Below are 2,500 nucleotides of genomic sequence, written 5' to 3'. Positions count from 1 at the left end.
AAACTCTCTCTCTGTGTGTGTGTGTGTGTGTAGGACATCTTGGACCAGTGTTCTCGGGAGCAGGAGTTTAAAACCATCCTGTTCTCCTTGTGTTATTTCCACGCCTGCGTCGCAGAGAGGAGGAAGTTCGGCCCTCAAGGCTGGAACCGCAAATATCCATTTAACACCGGAGACCTCACTATTTCTGTTAACGTGCTTTACAACTATCTAGAGGCCAACTCTCAGGTGTGTGTGCTAGAGGTCTTCACCGGTCCACTTAGATCCGAAAACCCAGAGGTCCGACACGAGACGCGAGCGGGTTCGGGTCTAAAAGTTTCACGTGTACCTTGGACACGGGTCGGGTATAATAATAGCGGCATCGTGTCTCGGGTAATTTAAAATGATTGTGTTTTTACCGAACGGACCCGAGAAGACCCGAACTACTGTATCTCATGTGTGTGTGTGTGTGTGTGTGTGTGTGTGTGTGTGTGCATTGACTCGAGTCCTTTTCCAACCTCTCCTCTGTTTGCCAAGATCGCTTGTGACATGTGGCTAGCGACGTGTGGCTGGCGCTAAGCTAATTCTTGTTGAAACAGACCTGTCAATCAATTTTGAATCCACGCTGTAGCGGTTACTTTAGTGTAGAGTTACGCAACATTCGGGTCCAGTCGGGTTAAAATAAAAATTTCAACCAGTCGGGTCGGACTCGGGTCTAATTCTCTCGGGTTCGGGTAAAAAGTGATTCGGGTCGGGTTCCATTTCTTTAGACCCGAGAAGACCTGTAGTGTGTATGACGTCCTGACCGTAGACGATGTGTAAACTGTCAGCCATAAGGTGATGTCACCGGTAAGCTGACATTATTACTCCTCTGTATGTGGGTGTGGTCGTGCACTAGGTGCCTTGGGAAGATCTGCGATATCTCTTTGGTGAAATCATGTACGGTGGACACATCACCAACGACTGGGACAGGAGACTGTGCAGGACGTATCTGGAGGAGTACATGCAGCCCAACCAGGTAGGGAGAAAAGGACCACAGTCAGTCAAGTACAATGTTTTATTTTAGTTATTTCTAAAGGATCCTGGACATTTTAAGCTCCATTTTTTTTTTAGGTTTTCAAAAATTTTATGTGGGTGGTGGTGGTGGTGGTGGTGGTGGGGGGCACGGTGGCTTAGTGGTTAGCACTCACACCTCCAGGGTCGGGGGTCCGATGAAAAGGTTTCATCCATGTTTGTGGTCATTATTTTTTGTTCAGGATCCATCTGTTGTCAGGTTAAATCTTTTGGAAGAGGCTGAAGGTTTCTGCTCTCTCTCTCTCTCTTTCTGCTCTCTCTCTCTTTCTGCTCTCACTCTCTCTCTTTCTCCTCTCTCTTTCTTTCTGCTCTCTCTCTCTCCCTTTCTGCACTCTCTATCTTTCTGCTCTCTCTCCTCTCTTTCTCCTCTCTCTCTTTCTTTCTGCTCTCTCTCTCTTTCTCCTCTCTCTCTCTCTCTCTCTCTCCTCTTTCTCCTCTCTCTTTCTTTCTGCTCTCTCTCTCCTCTCTCTCTCTTTCTGCCCTCTCTCTCCCTTTCTGCACTCTCTCTCCCTTTCTGCACTCTCTATCCTCTCTTTCTCCTCTCTCTCTTTCTTTCTGCTCTCTCTCTTTCTTTCTGATCTCTCTCCTCTCTTTCTCCTCTCTCTTTCTTTCTGCTCTCTCTCCTCTCTTTCTCCTCTCTCTTTCTTTCTGCTCTCTCTCTCCTCTCTCTTTCTTTCTGCTCTCTCTCTCCTCTCTTTCTCCTCTCTCTCTCTTTCTGCTCTCTCTCTCCCTTTCTGCGCTCTCTATCTTTCTGTGCTCTCTCTCCTCTCTTTCTGCTCTCTCTCTCCTCTCTCTCTTTCTTTCTGCACTCTCTCTCCTCTCTCTCTTTCTTTCTGCACTCTCTCTCCTCTCTTTCTGCTCTCTCTCTCTCTCCTCTCTCTTTCTGCGCTCTCTCTCCTCTCTCTTTCTGCACTCTCTCTTTCTGCGCTCTCTCTCTCTTTCTGTGCTCTCTCTCTCTTTCTGCTCTCTCTCTATCTTTCTGTGCTCTCTCTCTCTCTTTCTGCTCTCTCTCTCTTTCTGCGCTCTCTCTCTCTGCTCTCTCTCTCCCTCTCCCCTATTTAAATCTACTATTCATTCTTTCTTTCTTTTTATTTTGTTCCGTTCTTTTCGAATCTGTGCCATAGACGAATAGTGAAATGATCGTATGCGAGTCAGGTTACGTTCTGAAGTCGTTTTTGTTTCGCTGAAGGGTGCCAATAATTTAGGAACCGATTTTCTCAAGTCTAAATATATGTTCTACCAACATGTGAAACTTTAACAAACCTTTTTTACCCCACAGTTCGACAGGAAGGTGGCTTTAGCCCCAGGCTTTGTCGTTCCCTCCAACCTGGACTACGCCGGTTACCACAGCTTCATAGACGAGATGCTTCCACACGAGAGCCCGGTGCACTACGGGCTTCACCCCAACGCTGAGATCGAGTTCCTCACGGTCACCTCCGACAGCCTGTTC

The 2,500-nt window shown here is 47.4% G+C and overlaps 1 protein-coding gene across 1 annotated transcript in view; it reads left to right on the top strand.

The window, feature by feature from the left end:
• Positions 1 to 2,500, top strand: part of dnah9l (dynein, axonemal, heavy polypeptide 9 like) — a 45,877-nt gene that overhangs the window by 40,914 nt on the left and 2,463 nt on the right. The window contains exons 71-73 of the mRNA XM_047813720.1: positions 34 to 225; positions 875 to 994; positions 2,330 to 2,500. The exon at positions 2,330 to 2,500 is cut by the window's right edge and continues 72 nt beyond it. Of these exons, the coding sequence (XP_047669676.1) occupies positions 34 to 225; positions 875 to 994; positions 2,330 to 2,500 (483 nt within the window). The remainder of the gene's footprint in view (positions 1 to 33; positions 226 to 874; positions 995 to 2,329) is intronic.

This window comes from Tachysurus fulvidraco, chromosome 5, assembly GCF_022655615.1.
Source record: "Tachysurus fulvidraco isolate hzauxx_2018 chromosome 5, HZAU_PFXX_2.0, whole genome shotgun sequence".
Taxonomy (NCBI): domain Eukaryota; kingdom Metazoa; phylum Chordata; class Actinopteri; order Siluriformes; family Bagridae; genus Tachysurus; species Tachysurus fulvidraco.
Note: the sequence above shows the minus strand (reverse complement) of the source record. Positions and strands in the feature narration are given on the sequence as shown.